Below are 21,758 nucleotides of genomic sequence, written 5' to 3'. Positions count from 1 at the left end.
TTTCCTTGTTGCAGGAGGGGTACCTTGATTATCACCTGCTGGGAATACAGCTTGTGAATGGCTTCCACAACTGCCTCCCTGTCGGAGGGAGACTTTGGTAAAGCAGACTTCAGGAACCGACGAGGGGGAAACGCCTCGAATTCCAGTTTGTACCCCTGTGATACTACCTGTAGAATCCAGGGATCCACTTGCGAGTGAGCCCACTGCGCGTTGAAATTCTTGAGACGGGCCCCTACCATATCTGAGTCTGCTTGTAAAGCCCCAGCGTCATGCTGAAGACTTGGCAGAAGCAGGGGAGGGCTTCTGCTCCTGGGAAGCGGCTGCATGGTGCAGTCTTTTTCCTCTTCCTCTGCCCCGGGGCAGAAAGGAGTGGCCTTTTGCTCGCTTGTACTTATGGGAACGAAAAAGGACTGAGTTTGAAAAGACGGTGTCTTTTTCTGCTGATGTGAAGTGACCTGGGGTAAAAAGGTGGATTTTCCAGCCGTTGCCGTGGCCACCAGGTCCGATAGACCAGCCCCAAATAACTCCTCCCCTTTATACGGCAATACTTCCATGTGCCGTTTGGAATCCGCATCCCCTGACCACTGTCGCGCCCATAACGCTCTTCTGGCAGAGATGGACATAGCACTTACTCTTGATGCCAGGGTGCAAATATCCCTCTGTGCATCACGCATATATAGTAATGCATCCTTTAAATGTTCTATAGTTAACAAAATATTGTCCCTATCCAGGGTATCAATATTCTCAGTCAGGGAATCCGACCATGCGACTCCAGCACTGCACATCCAGGCTGAGGCGATTGCTGGTCGCAGTATAACACCAGTATGTGTGAATATACTTTTTAGGATATTTTCCAGCCTTCTATCAGCTGGTTCTTTGAGGGTGGCCGTATCAGGAGACGGTAACGCTACTTGTTTAGATAAACGTGTGAGCGCCTTATCTACCCTAGGGGGTGTTTCCCAACGCGCCCTAACCTCTGGCGGGAAGGGATATAATGCTAATAATTTTTTAGAAATTAGCTGTTTTTTATCGGGGGAAACCCACGCTTTATCACACACCTCATTTATTTCCTCTGACTCAGGAAAAACTATTGGTAGTTTTTTCACACCCCACATAATACCCTTCTTTGTGGTACTTGTAGTGTCAGAAAGGTTCAATGCCTCTTTCATTGCCGTGATCATGTAACGTGTGGCCCTACTGGACATTACGTTTGTCTCGTCACCGTCGACACTAGACTCAGTATCTGTGTCAGGGTCTGTGTCGACCCACTGAGGTAACGGGCGTTTTAGCGCCCCTGACGGTGTCTGAGACGCCTGGACAGGCACTAATTGATTTGCCGGCTGTCTCATGTCGTCAACAGTTTTTTTTGCAAATTGCTGACATTGTCACTTAATTGTTTAAATACAATCATCCAGTCAGGTGTCGACTCCCTAGGGGATGACATCACCAACACAGGCAACTGCTCCGCCTCCACATCATTTTCCTCCTCATACATGTCGACACACGCGTACCGACACACAGCACACACACCGGAAATGCTCTGATAGAGGACAGGACCCCACTTAGCCCTTTGGAGAGACAGAGGGAGAGTCTGCCAGCACACACCCAGCGCTATATATATATACATATACATATACATATACATATACAGGGATAACCTTATATAAGTGTTATTCCCTTATAGCTGCTGTTATTATCGTTATTTGCTGCCAAAAATGCCCCCCCTTCTCTTTTTTACCCTGATTCTGAAGCAGGACTGCAGGGGAGAGTCAGGGAGCCGTCCTTCCAGCGGAGCTGTGAGGGAAAATGGCGCTTGTGTGCTGAGGAGATAGGCTCCGCCCCTTCACGACGTCCTTATCTCCCGCTTTTTTGTGTAAAAATGGCAGGGGTTAAAATACATCCATATAGCCCAGGAGCTATATGTGATGTATTCTTTTTGCCACCTAAGGTATATACTGTTATATTGCGTCTCAGGGCGCTCCCCCCCAGCGCCCTGCACCCTCAGTGACCGGAGTGTGAAGTGTGCTGAGAGCAATGGCGCACAGCTGCGGTGCTGTGCGCTACCTTAGTCTGAAGACAGGATGTCTTCTGCCGCCGATTTCACCGGACCTCTTCGTCTCTTCTGGCTCTGTAAGGGGGACGGCGGCGCGGCTCCGGTGACCCATCCAGGCTGAACCTGTGATCGTCCCTCTGGAGCTAATGTCCAGTAGCCTAAGAAACCCGATCCACTCTGCACTCAGGTGAGTCCGTTTCTTCTCCCCTTAGTCCCACGATGCAGTGAGCCTGTTGCCAGCAGGACTCACTGAAAATAAAAAAACCTAAACTAAACTTTTATTCTAAGCAGCTCAGGAGAGCCACCTAGATTGCACCCTTCTCGGCCGGGCACAAAAATCTAACTGAGGCTTGGAGGAGGGTCATGGGGGGGGAGGAGCCAGTGCACACCACCTGATCCTTAAGCTTTTATTTTGTGCCCTGTCTCCTGCGGAGCCGCTATTCCCCATGGTCCTTACGGAGTCCCAGCATCCACTAGGACATCAGAGAAATATATATATATATATATATATATATATATATATATATATATATAACAGCACGGTCCTAGGCCGGAGGTACAGTATGTATTAGAATACTCATACAATATATTCTGTAATAGGTACACTTTAACTAATGCCATCTGTAATAAGACATGTAGAATACTCAAGTGTCTGTACAGTCTCAGTGCTGTGGACAGGTGGCTTTACAGGGGAGACCTTGCCCTGAAAACCCAGAGACCAGTAGCAGCTATGCTCAGAAGATGGTGACCAGCGTCTGTCAGGAACTGAGTGAGAGGCAGCTCCAGGGTGGGAAATCTGCGAGGAGATGGCGCCCTGGGCCAGGGCAAGCGCCGACTCCCCTATGCTGGGGCTCACCACCAGTACTACTGGGTCTTACCAATAGGGGTGTTCAAACACCCAACCTGTACTCCTATGCCCTGGCGGATATAGTGGGGTCCCTGCTCAGTAACAGTGTCCATGCCAGTGTCACCATCCATCTCCCTAGACTGCGACAGGAACATTAATTAGTGGCAGGTCCTGCCTGGGGTACCCTCTTAACTCCTCCCTTTGTAGCAGACACACGAACCAGGAGAGCATCTGACCATGTGCCCAAGCCGGAGTGTCTCTGCCACAAATGCCCAGGATCTGAGCCGCAGGCGTATACAGCGCCACTTGGGAAGTGAGACGCAGCGCTGAATGCAGGCACCACTTGAAACACAGCTCTCAGTACCTGGAGGCGGGGTTATAGAGGAGGCCCTAATGCATCCTGGGACAGTCAAAGCTTTGCCTGATGGTGCCTCTGGATCCAAGATCCTGCTCTACACCCCCGATTTATTCCCTGTTGAACAGTGTACCCTGCTGCACAAACATATGGCAGGTTGACATTCATCATGACTATATTGCTTATGGCATTGGCACTTTCCTGGTTCCAGTATACCATCCTGGTTTAAATGCTACTTCCTGCATCATAACAGTGTCACTTATACCCCTTTTCCACTAGCTTTTTTAAACACGGGTAAATGCGCAGGGGCGCACATTTACCCGTGTTTTTCCCTAGTGGAAACGGGTCCCCCCGGCGAATTCCCGGATCAAGTGTTGAACACGTGTTCTACCCGGCTAGTTGTCTAGTGTGAACGGGAGCCGTATCGCCTCGACGCGGCTCCCGTTCACAGTGCATAGGGAGGGCGGCGCTGGGAGATCATGTGATCTCCCAGCACCGCCCCTGCCGCGTCACTAGCGCATCACCAACCTGGCAATTGCCGGGTTGGTGAGCGCTGTCTGCAGGGGGCTGTAGCACGGGTCGCAGCTGTGTCAGGCGACACGGCTGCGACCCGTGCTACGCTAGTGGAAAAGGGGTATTATATACCTTCATGTGTAGCAGGTTCAGTTATACTAGCAAAACAGCTAAAATGCAGGGAAGTAGCATTGAAACATTGTCAGCATACTGGCGCTGGGAAATTGCAGTGACATAAGCAGTGTCATCAGGACTGGCAATCTAGAGACTGCCTACATTTAAGGAAAGGGGAGAAGAAAAAAAACCCACACACCCTACCCCACACACCACTAGAACCACCTATTGAATATCAAAAGTGACACTTTATTCAGGTTAACAAATAAATACACAATTCATTATTCAACACAATGAAGTTTTAACTACATATTGAGAATTCAGTTGAATTCATTTCTCATTACTAATTTAAGTCAGCTTGAGTACATCTTTAACCATTTCACCGACGCCGTCGAAGATTTCATGTATTGGGCCGTTACACATGAACGCACTGGTAGTGACCAGTTTATTTTTCTTGTCCACATGAACTTCATGGACTTGTTTGTTGACATGTTTACAGCCAAGCTGTGTAATGGCTCCAGCTGTTCCTGCATGGGGCCACCTGCAGAACAGACAAGGGACATGAGGTTACATTAGTGATTAAAGGACAGTGTAAAGTACAATACAAAGGATTTCCACATTCCCAGGATTTATTATCGTGGTTAATTATACTAGAACGAATTACTTCTATCAGATATAAGCATCCTGTGAGTGCCGGTGTTGTGGCACTAGAGGACATATAGGGAGTTATAGTGCCACATCCAACAGAGCCACACTGGTCATTACCTCTGATCTATATTACCTGTTCCAATTCAGGTATAGGTCAGGGGAGGATAACAGCTTCCCTCTTAAGGCCCGTACACACTGGTCGATATATCGGCCGTTCTCTTGAACGGCCGATATATCGCGGGACCGTCGGCCAGTGTGTATGGCCGATACGTCTGAACTCAGTCGTATTGCGTCGGCCGCGCAGCCCAGCCAATATATCTACCGATATATTGTCGTGTCGCTGTGTGTACGGGGCGGTCGGCCGACCACCCGTACACATGCTGCGGCGGCCAGCGGTGATTGACAGCTGAACTGGGCGGGCGTGTGTACACGCCTGCCCAGTTCATGACGTCAGTCCCCGATGGATCAGGCAGTGTGTATGCATAGCACACTGCCCGATCCATCCATAGATATATCTGCAGATCAGTTGATCTGCAGATATATCTACTAGTGTGTACCCACCTTTAGTTTAGGATTGCCATCACTTGTGGTGAAACCTTTGTTATCAATGAACTACTTCAGCACAGGTTATGGCAATCAAACTAGAGGGAAGTCCACGAACAGAGCATTTCATCCCTCCTGGAATGAGTCACATTGGGAGGTATGCGATAGTCCAAGTTCTAATACAGTGGTTCTCAAACTCGGTCCTCAGGACCCCACACAGTGCATGTTTTGCAGGTAACCCAGCAAGTGCACAGGTGTATTAATTACTCACCGACTCATTTTAAAAGGTCCACAGGTGGAGCTAATTATTTCACTTGTGATTCTGTGAGGAGACCTGCAAAACATGCACTGTGTGGGGTCCTGAGGACCGAGTTTGAGAACCTGTGTTCTAATAGCATCCACTCGGTGGATCAATTATAGTAATTTTAGAGTCAGCTCATCTTTCTAGTGGTGTACAGAAAGTGCCAATTTAAGAGGTCAGAAAGTCTACCACACACACACACTGCCCTGTAATCGAGCACATAGCTGGAACATACTTGTCACACTCGGTATCGCAGCCAACAGTGACTTCACACCCAGGAAGCAGCTTTGCAGCCAGCACAGGGGAGATACAGCACAGGCCAATGGGCTTCTTAGCAGCATGAAATCCTTTTATAGTTTCTTCAATAGCTGTTAGAACAGAACAGTCCTTCCCTTTCACTGCCCAGGTAGAGAGATTCTTAGCAACTCCGAAGCCTCCTGGATAAACATGAACAGGGAGAAGAGAATGAATAACTCTCCTCACACACATACATTTCTTACTACTGTGTATACAGATAAATCATAGTCTGTATTACTGTACCTGGTATGATGAGTGCATCATAGTCACTGACTTTCAGATCTGTAAGGTCCTTAATGTTTCCTCTTGCGATCCGCGCACTCTCTGTGAGCACATTACGCGTTTCCTCAGTGGGCTGTCCTTTCACATGGTCCACAACATGCATCTGGTCTATATTGGGTGCGAAAAGCACATACTGCGGAAGGAAGATGGATAGAGCGCTTTATTACACTAAGAATATGGGCACAGCCTACATAGTAACAGCAGAGGCAGACACACAGTAACATGGGAAGCTTATGTGATGTAGATGTATACAGTGCAGAGTGATAGAGAGAAGAAAGAACCAAAACACACCACTTTCTCACAGCAAATCAGGCATGATTAGTGTACTCCTGAACATACATTGCGAACGCACCCACAGGTGTCTATGGTGCGTATGCTCCTATAAACAGATTGCATGCAGGCACGGCCATTGGCAATGGTTACACACATTTGCCGTTGTCACAGTAAAGAGGAACGTGGACACATCTGTATTAGGATACTCCAGAAGTCACAAGAAAAAGGGTTTATGAATATTAGTAAGCTCCCCTCCCACCTATGTTACACTCAGGGCTGGTTCTAGACCTTGTGGCACCAGGGCCTCCCCCCCCCCCAGGTAAAACAGAGTTGGTGCACACCAAAGGCACGCAGGCAAAAATAGGGGTGTGGCTTCTTCATAGGGAAGGGGTATGGCCACAGTTATCTCCTTGTACTTGTGCCCCCAGCAGCTGTGACCCCAGTAGATTGGCCCCAGCAGCTGTGACAGTGCTCCCAGTAGTTGCACCCCTTGTAGCTGTGCCAGTGCCCCTAGTAGTATCGCCCCAGGAGCACCCCACACTCACAATATTTACCGCTCCTGCTGCAATGCACTCTGTCCGCAGTCTCTACTATGGGTGAGAGACGTCATGACGTCTCTCCCATAGTAGTGCGGCACAGACACTAAAGGTCAATTAATACCTCTAGTGTTTGTCACTGGAGCCAGCTGGGGAGCCAGGATCAGGAGTAGCGCCCCGGGCAAGAGCCGCTACTGGTAACATTGCACTGTAGAACATCTAAAGTAACAAGTTCTATCTATTCTCCAGAAGTGAAACATGAAACAGTATCTAGGTAATAAGGAGTTTGGGGAAGGTAAGGTTACAGAAGTGTACAAGTCTACATAAAGCAGAATTATTAATGAAAATTACTTCTTTATTAAGCGTCAAGGAGCTGGCTTACTTACACCCAGTTTCTTATTAACAGATGAAGTCACTACATTCTATATTGTTGCTTACTTCCCAGTTGGGAAAAAGTGTAAAAGGTACATACACGGTGCAATATATCCCTGCGATTTTGACTGTAAATCTCACCATGTGTACACAGCTTGCGATACAGATGCACATTGCTGCGGTGTCGGTATAACAAGAAATAGACTGCCGGAAAGTAAATGTTGATTAACTAGTACAAAGTATAGTCAGAGTTGGGTGTAGTATGGGATGCTGGCTGTTGGGGTCCCGGCGCACAGCATACCGGTGCCAGAAACCCGACCGCCGGCGAGCGCAAATGAGCCCACAGGAAACATCGCAAACACAATTTTGTATAGTCAGAATCACACATAAGTCAGTGTTACATCGTGTGTATAATAACTGTTTTGCATGCACTGTCCTTACGCCAAGCGTCACCTGCCGGTGGTTCTCACCTGTGTAGTGTATGTCCTCAGGTGCATTAGCAGTAACCATGATTAGCATGGTAAGTGTGGGACCACCACAGCACCTCTGGTATCCAGACCACAGATCTACAGTCTACCACTAATGGTAGACCGCTTAACAGGGGCAAAAGTTTGTTTGTTTTTTCCCTCTCAACTTTTTCATACTTTACCATCCACGTGGACTACGATTGGGAATAGCACTGCTGGGCCCGAAGCATGGCTTGCTAAGCGAGGCATGCGAGGAGACACAATATACTAATGGGTCTTGTTTGTGGCAGAAAAGGGACAAGCCAAAAAAAAAAAAAATACTGGTCTGCCTTCTTTGTGTCAACCTTACCTACTGTCTACCTATTCTATGTCGACCTTTTGTCACTGTCAACCTAATGCATGTCCACCATTAGTGCTAGACCTATTGACTAGACCTTTTTATGGGGGGTACACACAGATCAGTGCTTAAAATCTAAGCATGGATCTCTCCGTGTGTAAGCCCCACAGCGATAGCTATGCGCGGTCCCGCACATCGCTATCGCTGGTGCTAGATAGGTTGTGCCTGCATGCAGACCAAGCACATTGATCATTTCACCCGCTGGATGAAATATAAGCGGCCCCCCATCCACCCAGCACACATCGCGCTGTGTGCTGAGCGGGAGAGGTGTTCAGAGCAGTCTTGCGATAGCTCACTCAGCACACTTCTCTGCCCGTGTGTATTGTAGATCTAATAATCCACACCCAGAACCGGATGGCGGTCATTAGGTCAACATGAGGTAGGTCGACATACATTGGGTTAAACACATTTGGTCAACATGATTACTAGGTTAACATGGAAAAAAGGTCGACATGAGTTAAACAATTTTTCATTTTTTGACCTTTCATACTTAATCCACATGGACTACAATTGGGAACAGTAATCTGTGCCAAGCACAGCGGAGTGAGGTACCTTGTCCAAAGCATGGCAAGTGAAGTGAGCCATGCAAGGGGACACCGTGCACTAATTGGGGTTCCCCATCACTTTTCAAAGAAAAAAAAAAAAAGAAAAAAAACCATGTCAACCTAATGCATGTCGACCAAACATGGTCCACACACACACACACACACACACACACACACACACACACACTTTCAGTACTACTATGCCTGCTACAAATACTATATAAATATACATTGTTCTAAAATTGTGCCATGTGTATAGTAAAATTTTATGTTGCACTAAACATTATGATGAACTAAGATATTAAATTGTATTCTTTGTTTTTTACATTTGGTACATTATAAAGTGCCCTCTCCCATAGGACTGTGTTGACAGCAGGAAGAGCAGTTTTTCTGTAACACGTGTGATATTACAGCATCTTGCACAATAATTACTTCTTGCATCATAAAGAAACAAGTACACATACAGTAAACACACCCCAGGGTCTGACAGCTTATAAGAGCCTGCAATACGTATAAGTAACTTCCCTGTGCTGGTTGCAAATAGATACCATGCTGTATAATCTTTACTCACCTCAGCACCAGCTCTGCTCAGATGCACCAGCACAGCAGAGGACTCGTGGACCTCACTGCCATCATACACCCCGCAGCCAGCGAGGATCACTGCCACCTTCTTCTGGGACATGATGATGAATACAGGACACTGGCAGCAGGAGCTTGTAATACCCAGTAGAAACACGACTGCTGGGGAGACAGTGACTCTGAGATCTGTGTGCGATCCCTGCACCTTTATACACAGAGAGGGGGCGTGTCTGGGGAGGAGCCCATAGGCAGGAACTGCTGGCTGCAATGATTCCACTATAATTATACATCTAGGTCAGAGCATGGGGATTTCCCACACTACTAGGGATAGTGCACAGTTGCCTACCCTCCCTCATTCTGCAGGAGACTCCCTGAAATTGCAGAAATCTCCCTGACTCCCTGAATAGACCAGCAATCTCCCTGATTGTACCTTACCCCCATTATGTACTGTAGCTGTTACAGTTACATTCTTGATGGGGAAATAAAAAGAAATCAGAGATACATACATTCAAATGTCATGCCATTTCCCTGCGTTGGTTATAAGGCACAATGATGGTCATTCCGAGTTGTTCGCTCGCTAGCTGTTTTTAGTAGCCGTGCAAACGCTATGCCGCCTCCCACTGGGAGTGTATTTTAGCTTAGCAGAAGTGCGAACGAAAGGATCGCAGAGCGACTACAAAATAATTTTGTGCAGTTTCAGAGTAGCTTCAGACCTACTCAGCGCTTGCGATGCCTTCAGACTGTTCAGTTCCTGTTTTGACGTCACGAACACGCCCTGCGTTCGCCCAGCCACGCCTGCGTTTTTGCTGGCACGCCTGCGTTTTTCCGAACACTCCCTGAAAACGGTCAGTTGACACCCAGTAACGCCCATTTCCTGTCAATCACTCTGCGCCCAGCAGTGCGACTGAAAAGTTTCGCTAGTCCTTGTGTGAAACTACATCGGCCGTTGTGAAAGTACGTCGCGCGTGCGCAGTGCGCCGCATGCGCAGAAGTGTTGTTTTTTGGCATCACCGCTGTGTAGCGAACATTTTCAGCTAGCGATCAACTCGCAATGACCCCCAATAATGGGGCAGATGTATTAACCTGGAGAAGGCATAAGAAAGTGATAAACCAGTGATATGTGCAAGGTGATAAAGGCACCAGCCAATCAGCTCCAATATGTAAATTAACAGTTATGATCTGATTGTCTGGTTCCTTTATCACCTTGCACCTATCACTGGTTTATCACTTCCTTATGTCTCCTCCAGGTTAATACATCTGCCCCCACGATCCCTATGGCCACATGCATTTTAAATAAGGTTTCTTGTGGCCACTTACAATATATGGAACTTCTTGTAAAACAAAATACACAAACAAATCCTGAAAAGTATCTGTGTCTTTTCTTCAACAAATAGATCTTACTAACTTTGGGGCTCATTTACATTTGGATGTAAAGGCCAGTACTCACGGCCCAATGCTGGAGAGATGTGTGCTGAGCGAACCGCTCAGCACACATCTCTCCCGGCGCTCAGAACAGCGCGATCTGTGCTGAGTGTGCGGGGGGAGACGGGGGGACCGCTCACTTCACCCAGCGGGTGAAGTGAGCGACCCGCTAGATTGGCCTGCATGCAGGCCAATCTAGCAGCAGCGATAGCGATGCGCGGGGCTGCGCATCGCTATCGCTGTTAGGGCTACACACGGAGCGATCTTGCTGAAAATCTAAGCAATCTAGTCAGATTGCTTAGATTATCGCTCTGTGTGTACCCCCTTTAAGTCATTTTTATGACACGCCTCTCTGATGTAGAAGTACACATCCGCGCTTATAGGTGTTACTTTCACATCTCACTGAAAAACTTTTTTGAAAGTAGGTAAGTAATAGTATGGGATAGTGTATTACACACCTATATGCATTATCCTAGTTTTAAAATACTAAAGTCTTGATATGATGCAGCAAGTAATTACATTCTAATGGTAAGAGCATTACTTGTAATAGACACAATTTGTGTGTACATACAGTGTCTGACATCTGTATTTTCCGAATTTGTAATCTCTCTTAAAGGTCTATTTATCACCATCCGCATCTGATGATGCAGGTGACAGGTGATAAACTCGAGCAGACTCTCACTGCGATAATTTAGTACATTGCAGGGATGTATCAATTATCGCATGCAGGGACAGAGCATGCGGGCAAGCTCTGTCCCTGCTATGCCTCTCCGCAACATCATCTGGGTATTTTACGTAAAAAATACCCCGATGTCTTGCTGCGCATGCGCCGCTGCCCGTCACTTCCGCTGCCGCCTGGATCCCCTGCGCCGCAAACCCCGCCCCCCCCCCCCCCCCCAGATTTTATACTTACCAGTACAGGAGCTGATGTGCGCTGCTTCAGGAGGCTGCCGGGCGCTGGATTCTTCTTCGTTGTGACCACCGGTGCTGTAAAGTGCGCTGCCACTTTGCAGCGTCACTGTACTGCACCAGGGTCACAGCACAGCATACGCCCGGCAGCACTCACCGGAGCAGTGGACACCGGCTGCCAGGACTGGTAAGTATGGTTTGTTTTTTTTTACTTTTTTTTTTACATTGTGAGCAGCTTGTGTGTCCATCGGATCGGGTCACTGGAGCCCGGTCCCCGTACAGCTTTCTCTGCCAGGGGGCAGAGAAAGCTGGGCAAAGGCAGCATATCGCAGTACTGCCCTGTGAATTCGCCAGGCTCAGCTGGCAAAATTGTCACAGGGCTCACTGCGGTATTTTTGTAAAATATGTTTTCGTAAATTCAGCCACATCGCATTTCCCGTTATAGTATGGGGAATGCGATATGGCTTACTAAAATAACAATTAAAGGGTTTGGAGCAGTTTTTCATGAAAACTGCTCCAAATGCCCTTTAACCCATTTCGGCCCAGGTGGGTAGTTTTCTACACAGCACTTCAATATTTTTTCATTATATCGAGAGAGAAAAAATTCCACCAGATTTTTCTTAATTAAACCCCGGGGGGGGGGGGGGGTTTAGGGTTAGGCGCGGGGGGGGGGGGGGGGAAGGTTTAGGGTTAGGCTGTGCAGGGAAGGGGGTGCTGGTTTAGACACCACAGGGTGGAGGTTAGGATTAGGTTGCGTGAAGGGGAGTAGGGGTGAGGGAGGCAACATACTTATCTCACCGCTGTTGGGATTTCAAACATTGGGATGCCGGGGTCGGTATAGTATCCATCGGCATCCCATGTGGTGGTCAAACATACTGAACCCCCTCCAACATGATCCCTTCCATCAGGTGCAAAAGGCTCTTACACAGGAGATGCAACAATTTATAGTGGCTGCCAATCTAGGCTCTGTGAAAGGATGCATCACAAATAAGTAACTGTGCACCCATCATTCTCATGCCTTTGTTTTAACGGTGGGAAATTAATTTTCTGGCTGTCGGGATCCCGGCGGTCAGGATTCCGATGCCGGAATACCGACGGCCGACAATGCCGAAAACCTGAATACCGGCTCACAGGGGCTATTCCCACTCGTGAGTGTCCACAACACTCATAGCGTGGGAATAGAACCTGCTTGAGCCACCGTAGCGTGGCGAGCGTAGCGAGCCCACAAGAGCTCTCGTAGCACTCACCCCACTGCCGGTATTCTGGTGGGTGGGATGCCGCTGTCAGGATATGCACAGCTGGCATCTCGTCCACCGGGAATACATATGTATTCTGTTTTAACAAGAAAAAAAAAAAAGATAATGGCAGTGAAAAGAGTACACCATATGTACAAGTATTGCTAAGCTGCACCATGACTGCTGCCCAAAAGCAAGTGCCTGGTTCGCTTAACTACTACAGCCCAGTATACAGGATCTCTTTAGATGTGGTCATATAATGGACCAAATATAGAACAGGTAACATTTGTGGTTATTAACCCATTGGATGAATGTATGCTAAGTGCATTAAACGTATTTCTCAGCAATCCCTACTGTTAGCTCTGTTCAAGCAGTGTTCACAGGGTCAGGGCTGCCATCAAAAATTGTGGGACATGAGCACAGCGGCGATGCCTTTGCACTTCAGGAGTAACTCCCGGCCAGCGCAGCTTTAGCGAGCTGGCCGGGAGCTACTCCTCGCTCCCTGGCCCGCAGCGGCTGCGTATGACGTCACGCAGCCGCTGTGGACCCCCACCCCCCGTTCGGTCCGGCCACACCTGCGTTGGCCGGACCGCGCCTACGAAACGCCTTTTTGCCCCCTCCCACCCATCGATCGCCTCTGCCTGTCAATCAGGCAGAGGCGATTGCTGTCCTGCCACGGCCGTTGGCCGTCCCGCATGCGCAGGCGCACAAAGGCGCTGGCGCATGCACAGAGCGAACGGGTCGGAATGACCCCCATAGTGTAGAGAATGAGTACCAACATTCGTATAAAATAGCAGTGACTGCAATTGTCTAAATACTAGCTGTTGGCGGTGCACCATGGGTTCAGTAATTTCTTACTGATTTGACATGTGCACAAGAGAAAGAGAAAAAAAACTGTTGTGCACTCATTAACAAAGAAATATTTGTTTTTATTTTGGAATGGAAAAATTTACATGTATAACATAACATTATTAATTATTTTAAAATATATAACATGGGTCCCATGAAAAACATACAATATAAATAGAGAACAGGGAACAAGTATATTCATTCAGATACTAATCATACAATTTCTTGTAAGTTTGTAATAATAATTACATCCTAAAATTGGACATTTTGCATCAAGGACATTCTAATATTCAGGGTCCTTCTATGGACTAAATCACAGCGCATCCTCATGGGGAGAGACAAAGTTCATACACCTATCCAGAAAGGGTTCATTCAATTCTACCCAGAAAGGGTTAATTTTATAATTTGCTTAGTAGAAGAAACAAGTAAGAAGTGACTCTGCTTTCAACATTAGACTAGAAACTACCAGGGTAACTCCTTTCATTCTGCTCTGCCTGCCACTAGTATTCCAGTTGCAGGCACTAGGGTTGCGCATACAGTAATACATAACACATCTTTCCCTACAGCGGCTTCAGTCCATGATTTACAACATTGGGTCTGGAACCTACTGTGACAAGACCTAGGTGTTCTACGGCCTTAAAGTATGTAGGACTGAAAAGGGAGAGGCATTTGAGCTCATATGGCGACTAGCGCAGACCTGTCCCTCTACAGCTGGTGAGACAACACCCAGTCATCTGATCTTATATCATTACAATGACTTCCAGAAGGACAAAGGGATTGTGTTACTGAACTCTGGACATGACACCAAATTCATGTTGAACATACGGGAGGCTTTCCAGCACCAACAAGAGCAGAGGAGGCATTTCATTCTTTATTAATGAGAAATAAAAATCTTTCTTTATTAATGAGTGCACCATTCCTTCAGTCTACCTAGATCCTCAATCTTTTGTTTTACTCCTCCTGGTGTGTCTATCCTGTTGCATACCTTTGTGTCATCTGCAAAAAGGCATACTTTCTCTTTAATGCCATTTGCAATGGGGGTAATTCCAAGTTGATCGCAGCAGGATTTTTGATAGCAACTGGGCAAAACCATGGGGGTCATTCCGAGTTGTTCGCTCGCAAGTGAATTTTAGCAGATTTGCTCATGCTAAGCCGCCGCCTACTGGGAGTGAATCTTAGCATCTTAAAATTGCGAACGATGTATTCGCAATATTGCGATTACACACCTCGTAGCAGTTTCTGAGTAGCTTCAGACTTACTCGGCATCTGCGATCATTTCACTGCTTGTCGTTCCTGGTTTGACGTCACAAACACACCCAGCGTTCGCCCAGACACTCCCCCGTTTCTCCAGCCACTCCTGCGTTTTTTCCGGAAACGGTAGCGTTTTTTCCCACACGCCCATAAAACGGCCTGTTTCCGCCCAGTAACACCATTTCCTGTCAATCACATTACGATCGCCAGAACGATGAAAATGCCGTGAGTAAAATTCCTAAGTGCATAGCAAATTTACTTGGCGCAGTCGCAGTGCGGACATTGCGCATGCGCATTAAGCGGAAAATCGCTGCGATGCGAAGATTTTTACCGAGCGAACAACTCGGAATGACCCCCCATGTGCACTGCAGGGGAGGCAGATATAACATGTGCAGAGAGAGTTAGATTTGGGTGGGTTATTTTATTTCTGTGCAGGGTAAATACTGGCTGCTTTATTTTTACACTGCAAATTAGATTGCAGATTGAACACACCCCACCCAAATCTAACTCTCTCTGCACATGTTATATCTGCCTCCCCTGCAGTGCACATGGTTTTGCCCAGTTGCTATCAAAAATCCTGCTGCGATCAACTTGGAATTACCCCCAATGTCAGTAATAAGGACATTAAAAAGCACTGGTCCAAGGGGGTAATTCAGACCTGCTTTTGCAGCTCTGCGATCAGGTCAGAACTGCGCATGCATATGCACCACAATGTGCAGGCACGTCGCACGTGTACAAAGCGGATCGTTGCTGTGCGATGGGTTTCATGAAGAATCCATTCGCACAGCCGATCGCAGGGATATTGACAGGAAGAAAGCGTTTGTGGGTGGCAACTGACCATTTTCAGGAAGTGTTTGAAAAAATGCAGGCATGTCCAAAAGTTTGCAGGGCAGGTGTCTGACGTCAATTCCGGCCCCGGACAGGCTGAAGTGATTGCAACGGCTAAGTAAGTCCTGGGTTACTCAGAAACTGCACAAAGTTTTATTGTCCCGCTCGGCTGCACAAGCATTCGCACACTTGCACAGCTAAAATACACTCCCCTGTAGGCGGCGACTATCTGATCGCAGGACTGCAAAATACTACTAGCTAGCGAACAGGTCTGAATGACCCTCCAAGTACAGATCCCTGGGGTACTCCACTGGTAACATTACACTCCTGTGACTGCGCTCCATTTACTACAACAGCGATGTGGGACAGTGTCAAAAGCCTTACTAAAATCTAGATAAGCTATATCTATGGCTCCACCTTTATCTATTACTTTAGTCACACAGTCAAAAAAGTCAATAAGGTTTGTTTGATGGTATCCGGTCTCTCTGGTCGACATGCATTAGGTCCACCACTATTGGTTGACATGCATTAGGTCAACATGGTTACTAGGTTGGCATGGTTACTAGGTCGACATGACAAAAGGTCAACATGATTTTTTCACATTTTTTTTAACACCTTTGTTTTAGAATGGGATGAGTCAGCCTCTGTCTTTATGCTGAACCATACAATACACATACGTATATCTGACACAGACACTCACCTGCTGGGGCTATGTATACATCATTCATACATACATCCTTGGTGGGGTTTTCACCTGGGGGTCTCACTAATGTAGGGGTGGCAGTGGCAAATGCAGGATTTGCATGGGGGGGGTTTCCAGAACTGGGTGGAGCCAATCACGGGGATGGGGACTGGGGTGACCCAGTATATGCTGGGTCCGTAAAACTAGTGTGTCTCTGTGTGTGTGTGTGTGTGTGTGTGTGTGTGTGTGTGTGTGTGTGTGTATATATATATATATATATATATATACCATGTAAAGAAGGCGGCACTCAGAGACTTGAAGGTGCAAAAGTATATTTAGTAAACAAGCTGCAGAGTTACATCAACGTTTCGGGGTGTGCAGCCCCTTCATCAGGATGATGAAGGGGCTGCGCGCCCCAAAACGTTGATGTAACCCTGCAGCTTGTTTACTAAATATTCTTTTGCACCTTCAAGTCTCTGAGTGCCACCTTCTTTACATGGGATAGTGATGGAGGTGGAAACCTCATAGGATGACACCTGAGCCAGAAAGCCCACAGAGGCCTTCCGAGTGCCGGCTACTACAAGGGTATATATATATATATATATATATATATATATACACACACACACACACACATACATAAACACATATACATAGCATATTAAACATGCATACATATGTCATATGTGTGTGTGTGTGTTTATATGTATGTATGTATATACATGTGTATATATGTATGCACATGGATATATATGTACTATAATTAAAATAAAGTAAACTTTTACTGCACTTACAAGTGCCAACAGGAAGACAGCAGGATGCAGAGGACGCTAGACAGCCATTAATAATACTCAAGCAGCTAAAAAAAAAAAAAAAAAAAAAATTTTTTTTATTTTTTTTTTAGTAGAGGGGGGTTTCTGGGTGCTCGGAAACCCCCCCCTGGGTGCGCCACTGGGTGGGGTCAAGAAGGTCTCACTGATATAGAGGGGATGGGTTTTAGTAATGCATTGATAGAGGTGCTGGGGGTCTCACTAATGTAGACTGAGACAGGGGTTCCCTTAGCATTCTTGACACCTCAAAATCTCTGCTGATCATCATCCCACTGCCAATATCAGGCATATATTTACTAATGGTTGATTTTCATCCATTTGGATAGATTTTGTTTATATAAAAATTGCTCTAAATCAATGAAAACCGATCTTTAGTAAATATACTCCACAGAATCAGTGACCAACAGACATAACATTAAAAATAACTGGGCATATAGGGCCTAATTTAGAGTTGATCGCAGCAGCAAATTTGTTAGCAGTCGGGAAAAACCATGGGGGTCATTCTGACCTGATCGCTTGCTGCAGTTCATCGCAGTGCAGCGATCAGGTCAGAACTGCGTATGCTGTCGTTGCCTAGCGATCGCCTCTGCCTGATTGACAGGCAGAGGCAATCACTGGGTGGGAGGGGGCGGCACAGCGGCGTTTTGCCGCCGTTTTGTGGGTGCAGTCTGGCCAACGCAGGCGTGGCTGGATCGTGTGTGGGGCGGGCCGCAGCGGGTCTGTGACATCACACGCAGCCGCTGCGACCCGGGCAGCGAAGAGTAGCTCCCAGCCAGCATGCAAAAACTGCACTGGCCGGGAGCTACTCCTAAAGTGCAAAAGCATCGCCGCTGTGCGATGCTTTTGCACTTCGGCGACGGGGCAGAGACTGACATGTGGGTCGGGCTAGCCCTGTGCTGGACATCCCCCCACATGTCTGTGTTTCTGATCGTAGCTGTGCTAAATTTAGTCTGAATTACCCCTCATGTGCACTGCAGGGGGGACAGATATAACATGTGCAGAGAGAGTTAGATTTGGGTGGGGTGTGTCCAAATTGAAATCTACATTGCAGGGTAAAAATAAAGCAGCCAGTATTTACCCTGCACAGAAACAATATTACCCACCCAAGTCTAACTCTCTCTGCACATGTTATATCTGCCCCTTCCCCCTGCATTGTACATGGTTTTGCCCAACTGCTAACAAATTTGCTGCTACGATCAACTCTGAATTACCCCCATAATACAGTAGTACACATGGTATGCAGTTGAGTTGCTGGCAGTTGGGATCCCGGCGGTCAGGATACCGACACCGGGATCCCGACCGCTGACAATGTCATCAGCCGGAACCCCGGCTAACAGGGGCTATTCCCATTCCTGGGTGTCTACGACACCCGTAGAGTGGGAATAGAACCTGTGGCGAGTGGAGCAAGCCTCCAATCCTGCAGCATGGCGAGTGCTCGCCATGCTGCCAGAATACTGACGATCAGGATGCCATTGTCGGTATACTGATGGCCGGCGTCCTGATCGTCGGTAATTCCTACTGATCCCATACACATTATACACTCCTGGGGGCCTCTCAGACTGTACTGACAGTCTGTCTAACAGCAAGGAAGTCAGACACTGCAAAGATTCCCACAGACACTGACATGTCAATTAATCTACAGCCCCAAACATTCATCTGTGTGCCCAATACTAATAGATATAACAGGGAAATGATTGTGCTTGCACATAGTAGCCTGAATGTGCTGCTGTTTGTATGTCACGGCCCAGAATTACGGAAAGTCCTTTATACATATAATTATTTTTATTGCTCCACAGTCATTCATAAGGAAGCTGTGTCTCAAAATATATTTTCCAAATGATTCATATGTTTTAGAAATATCAGCATAAGCTAATTGTGCAATCATTCACATTCAGTACAATGAATTACCTTCCCTATGTCTCTGGCAAAATGTATTAGAATACACTTTGTATTGGTTCCTTTTTGAATCTATAGTGAGCCTTTCTCTGCCTGGAGTATAGATTTTACAGAAATACTGTATATCACATGAAGAAATGGTGATTTACTTAGTATTAGACGCTACTGACAGATTCACTGGGGTTCCCAATACTTTTAATGGTTCTTCAGCACTCTTCTCTATACTATGCTATTAATGCCCTGAAACATCCATTTGAGGTATGAGTGGTCCAGGCAAGGAGTGGGAAGGAGGGGCCATTGGAGCGATTGGAAATCCTGTGAGCAGCACTAATGCCATAATTCTAGTTTCAGCTGAGTTCTTCTTTAATAATAAACCAAAAAGCACATAGAAAAGAAGGCAAAATATATCAGGAACATAGACACATATCGCAGTCTAAGAAACTTTAAAGTTTGATGTAAAAAGAGCTGAGTATGATTAAGAAGAGGCACCTGGGTGATTGATATTTGTGTGTTTTAAGCAGTGCTGAAAGTAGGGTGGTACGGAGTACCATTAAGAAATATGGTGGTGGTACGCAGTACCACCAGCCCACTGCTGGGGCATAATTTATAAGGGGGATTTTTGTAAAATTGTGTCAGTGGCATAACATGCAATAGGCATTACGGTGTGTGGTATAATATGTAATAAGCATTACGGTGTGTGGCACAATGTGTAATGGGCATTACAGTGTATGGCATAATGTGTAATGGGTGTTATACTGTCTGGCATAATGTGTAATGGGCATTACAGTGTGTGGCATAATGTGTAATAAGCATTATGGTGTGTGGTATAATGTGTAATAGGCATTATGGTGTTTGGCATAATGTGTAAGGGGCATTATGGTGTGTGGCATAATGTGGTCATGCCCCTATTGTCATGTAGCCACTCCCCCTAGTTTCGTGTGACCATGCCCCCTCATGACACTTGACGATGCCCATTTTTTACTATCAGTACCACTAAGAAAAAAATTGTACTTGTACCACTGGGTTTAAGTACAGTAATATAATATACACAATGTAGGCCACACTTGTTAATTGGCCAGCAGTGACTAGCAGTATAATGGACACATACGCAGTATACAAGGCCTCCAGATGATGTATATTCTGAGGAACAGCAAGGTATATTATAATAATCACAGCTCACATAATTTCCATTTTTTCATTTATTTATTTCTTCCAGGAGCTTGTTCTCATCTAATCCCATTATCTACCATTAGTCCAACTGATAGAATATGAATATGAGAATTTTCTGTTTGTTCATCAAAGAAACAAGAAACACAGAAGCATTACAGAAGGTAGTAGGAGCTAAAATGTTGATTTATAATATGGAATACGGACTTGTTAGTATGATGATACTTTATATTGCTGCAGAGACTAGGCATACAATTCATTTTTAGATTTGTGTGTACACATACATATTTATTATTATTTATTGTGCTTATTTTTTTATTTTAATGTAGCATATATATTTAGCCCATTATATGACCACGTCTAGATGGATCCTGTATCCTGGGCTGTAGTTACCATATAAGTGAACCCGGCACTTGCTTTGGGCAGCAGTCATGGAGCAGCTTAGCAATACTTGTACAGTACATATGGGATACTCTTTTCCCTGCCATTATGTTTTTTTTTACTCGTTAAAACAAAGGCATGAGAATGATGGGTGCACAGTTACTAATGTGTTAGGCATCCTTTCTAGATTGGCGGCCACTATAAATACAGCCCAGGACAGGTCACATATCCCGTGTAATTTTGCACCTGATGGTTACGATACTGACCCTAGCATCCCGATGTTTGAAATCCCAACAGGGGCAAGGTAAGTATGTTACCCCCCTCTCCCCTACCCCCCTTCACACAACCTAACCCTAACCTCCCCCCTGTGGTGTCTAAAGCAGCACCCCCTCCCTGCAGCCTAAACCTAAACACTTCGGGTGGCTCCTAAACCTAAACCGCCACTCCCCCGCCTTTCCCTTGCCCTAACCTTAACCCACCTGCTATACTTAAAATCGGGATGCCAGCTGTCAGGATTCCAGCGTCGACATTCTGACGGGTGTCAGGATTATGGCGTCGGTATTCTGACTGCCAAGATCCTGACAGTCGGAATCTTAACTGCATCCTGTTGGAGGGTCTACTAGGACTGTGAGTTATAGTATTTGACCCTAATTAATATTCCTGCCAAATTATTTTTTGATACCCCTCAGACAGAGGCTGCTTTAGCCATTTGCTATTAGTTGTAGGAACTGTTACTCACGAATTTTACAGTGCTATAGAAACGTGGCCACTTTGTACACAAATTATTATAATGATTATAAGAAAGAGATTACAAATGTCAGACACTATATGTACACACAAATTGTGTCTATTACAAGTAATGCTCTAACCCACAGGTTCTCAAACTCGGTCCTCAGGACCCCACACAGTGCATGTTTTGCAGGTCTCCTCACAGAATCACAAATGAAATAATTAGCTCCACCTGTGGATCTTTTAAAATGTGTCAGTGAGTAATTAATACACCTGTGCACTTGCTGGGTTACCTGCAAAACATGCACTGTGTGGGGTCCTGAGGACCGAGTTTGAGAACCCCTGCTCTAACCATTAGAATGTATTATTTGCTGCATCATATCAAGACTTGTTAAAACTAGGATAAAGCAAATGGGTGTGTAATACACTATCCCTAGTAGTGTGGGAAATCCCCATG

The 21,758-nt window shown here is 46.3% G+C and overlaps 1 protein-coding gene across 2 annotated transcripts in view; it reads right to left on the bottom strand.

Annotated features, from left to right (window-relative positions):
• Positions 1–4,110: 4,110 nt before the first annotated feature.
• Positions 4,111–21,758, bottom strand: part of LOC134948890 (glutamine amidotransferase-like class 1 domain-containing protein 3, mitochondrial) — a 68,113-nt gene continuing 50,465 nt past the window's right edge. The window contains exons 1-4 of one of the 2 annotated variants that reach the window (XM_063937163.1): positions 9,115–9,312; positions 5,915–6,086; positions 5,610–5,811; positions 4,111–4,423 (exon numbers count right to left, since the gene is read on the bottom strand). In XM_063937163.1, coding sequence (XP_063793233.1) covers positions 4,231–4,423; positions 5,610–5,811; positions 5,915–6,086; positions 9,115–9,225 — 678 coding nt within the window. In that variant the 5' untranslated portion in view covers positions 9,226–9,312 and the 3' untranslated portion in view covers positions 4,111–4,230. Of the gene's footprint in view, positions 4,424–5,609; positions 5,812–5,914; positions 6,087–9,114; positions 9,313–21,758 lie in introns of those variants that run through there. The other variant, XM_063937164.1, reaches the window with a different exon arrangement.

The sequence above is a fragment of the Pseudophryne corroboree genome, chromosome 8 (assembly GCF_028390025.1).
Source record: "Pseudophryne corroboree isolate aPseCor3 chromosome 8, aPseCor3.hap2, whole genome shotgun sequence".
Taxonomy (NCBI): Eukaryota; Metazoa; Chordata; class Amphibia; order Anura; family Myobatrachidae; genus Pseudophryne; species Pseudophryne corroboree.
The sequence above is the reverse complement of the archived record's forward strand: the minus strand, read 5'-3'. Positions and strand labels throughout refer to the sequence as shown.